Source organism: Onthophagus taurus, chromosome 11, assembly GCF_036711975.1.
Source record: "Onthophagus taurus isolate NC chromosome 11, IU_Otau_3.0, whole genome shotgun sequence".
NCBI classification, from domain to species: Eukaryota; Metazoa; Arthropoda; class Insecta; order Coleoptera; family Scarabaeidae; genus Onthophagus; species Onthophagus taurus.
Window position 1 is genome coordinate 9,328,685 of NC_091976.1, and position 2,760 is coordinate 9,331,444.

Sequence of the window (2,760 nt, forward strand, 5' to 3'; positions counted from 1 at the left end):
AAGTGGTGAAGCAGAGCGTGGAAAAGGTGAAAATGAAGAAGAAACCTATTCCAAATCTCCTAAAAAAGATGAGCTAACAATCATTAAAAATTTTAATTATTATACCACAAGATATGGAAGAAAAATTGTAAATAAGTTTAAAGATTTGTAAAAAAAAAATAAATAGTTAATAATAAAAAATGAAGGGTGTTGTTATATTTGCATTCGATTTGTTTTAATATAGACAACCAACTGTACATTTTGTATATGTTGGAGGCAGATGACGAATTCGGCCCGTGGCCGATTTATTTAGACATATCGGCATATATCTAAAGCTGTTAGGTCACATGACGAAAAAATGATACAATCGGGATCTGACCATATCAGTTTGAACACGTCCCGATATGTACATTTGCACAATGCGCCGATCCGATCGGAACTACACATAACCTCTTTTGGGATGTTTATGAGGGACATCACTTACGTGCAGTGTGTTTATTAGTACGTTTTACTGTTTTTAGCAGTTAAACATATCCCGAAATGTTAATTGTAGCTTTGGTCATATGAGAAACAAATGCAATGTAGGAACTAACATAATATTTATTTTATTACTTATTGCGACATGAAGTACTTGAATGACATTTACTGTTACATTTCAAGTTCTTTAATAAGCATTTGCACTTTTTATTACTGCACTGTTTACGACAGTTGCATCTTACAAACCCCTGGGAAGAATTTGATTCTTTTGCCGCCACCGTTCGCAAACTTAGTTTATTTTCGATGGGTACATCTGACGATGTCAATGAGTTCGTTTGAGAAGGCTGAAAAGAAAAACCTTATTACCGTTTAAATATATAAAATATTAGTTAAGTACATACCTGGAACTCATTCCTTGCATATAGTTTTTCCAAGACGCCAGTTGATATACCAAGTTGGTATAAATCATCTTTCTCGGACAATACAACAGCCAAAATGTTACGAGGAGCTAAGCGTCCTCTGTCGACATCAGGACTCTTAACTAAAACGTTCTGCCCAATTTCAATTTTTGGGAAATTGGAACAACTTTGCTGTAACATTTCTGTTGCTTGCTTTTTTAAACATGCAATACTATGAGATCGATGTTGATTTATTGATTTTAATCGGATTTCGTTGTTCCTAAAATGAAACATATAATAATAATAATAAGCAATGTAAATTCTCTGCGTTTTTTTAGGTTACCTCAACAATTCTTCCTCAACATCACTGTTTTGAAATTCTGAATCTGATTTTTCAGATACTACCTGTTCTATGTTTCTACCAACACTGCTTTCTAATCTATAAATGTCGTCGTCATCGTGTAACTTCTCTACAATTTCAAGCGGAAGATTTGAATCTTTTAAGCCATTAACAAGTGGGATGCCAAACATAGCCTCGTATGGAGTACGTTGGATGCCTCGGTGAAATGATCTATTCTTTTTTAATTGCACAAATCTTAGACCTTCTGCCCACTTAGTTGTCTCATTTTCCTGCATCGAAGTAATTAAAATGTCTCTTACATCTTGGTTCGCTCTCTCGATGGACCCTTGGCTTTGAGAATGACGTGGTTTACCATGAATTATTTTCGCTTGAAATATATCTGCAAGGCTAGTAATTACTTGATTCACAAATTCTCTGCCATTGTCACTATGAAGCAAGCAAGGTGCCCCGACTATGCAAAAAATATCCCGATTGTATCATTTTTTCGTCATGTGACGTAACAGCTTTAGACATATGCCGATATGTCTAAATAAATCGGCCACGGGCCGAATTCGTCATCTGCCTCCAACATATATACCTTAAAGTTGATATAAAATAAAAACAGTTCTAAACTTTACATGAATGAGTTTGCATTAACAATTTAATTTGAGTTTTGTCAACAACTCCCACTTGAAAATGTATTCAACCAATAAGGGAGAAAAGTTTTTAGAAATACTTTTAAATTAACATACATATACTATAGGCAATCCAAGTAACAATGTAGTATTTGTGTAGTAAAATTTAACGAATGGGCACATATTGGTAGCACCCCATCTGGGCATTAGAAATCGAACTAAATCAGCTGGCAGACTATAATATTTAAAGACAATGATATTACTAACAGAACCCGCGGTTCGTTATACCGGCATTGATTAAATTGTATAAAAATAGTACAATAAATAGTATTATCGTTGGCAGTACGCCGTATCCTTCGTCAAATAAATAATAAATAATTAATTAAAAAACTGAAATTTGAAGAATTATTTCCATTCGGCGCAAACCAGCTAAATTCAAAACCACCATCTATAGTTGAAAATCCTTAACTACAATGCTTTCTAACGTTTTCTGTAACCACGCATGGGCATTGGATAACATCGTTTTAACCACAGATGACCAGATGCTTAACTTATACCGCTCTCATTTGGACCTCATATTCTATCTCTCTCTAGAGAATTGAAACTGTGTAGATGGCGGTAGTGTAGTCGATCGATAAATACGAGCGGGAATTTGAATGCTCGTTTAAATAAAAATCTCATTACTCTTTAAATTTTTTTTTAATAATAAGTTCCAAAAATCAAAAATTGTCATCTCAAAACTTGAACAAGTTTTAAGATGAAAACTGTGATTTTTTTGGACTTGTTATTAAAAAAAACTAATAAAAAATTATTAAATAAAAATGCAAACTTCAGAAGAAGAAATCTATGTATATTTATAGACAAAAATTTACAACTATAAATTTTTAAATATTTAATCGTTTTCATGGCAAAACGGTGCATTTTTGTACAA

At 33.0% G+C, this 2,760-nt stretch overlaps 1 protein-coding gene across 1 annotated transcript; it reads right to left on the bottom strand.

Moving 5' to 3' along the window:
- Positions 1 to 561: 561 nt before the first annotated feature.
- LOC139431919 (uncharacterized) lies at positions 562 to 1,784 on the bottom strand. Its single transcript, XM_071200188.1, has 3 exons — positions 1,198 to 1,784; positions 858 to 1,134; positions 562 to 800 (listed from the first exon to the last, which is right to left on the bottom strand). The coding sequence occupies exons 1-3, from the start codon at positions 1,488 to 1,490 to the stop codon at positions 588 to 590; spliced, it is 783 nt and encodes a 260-aa protein (XP_071056289.1). The 5' UTR covers positions 1,491 to 1,784; the 3' UTR covers positions 562 to 587.
- Positions 1,785 to 2,760: the final 976 nt, after the last annotated feature.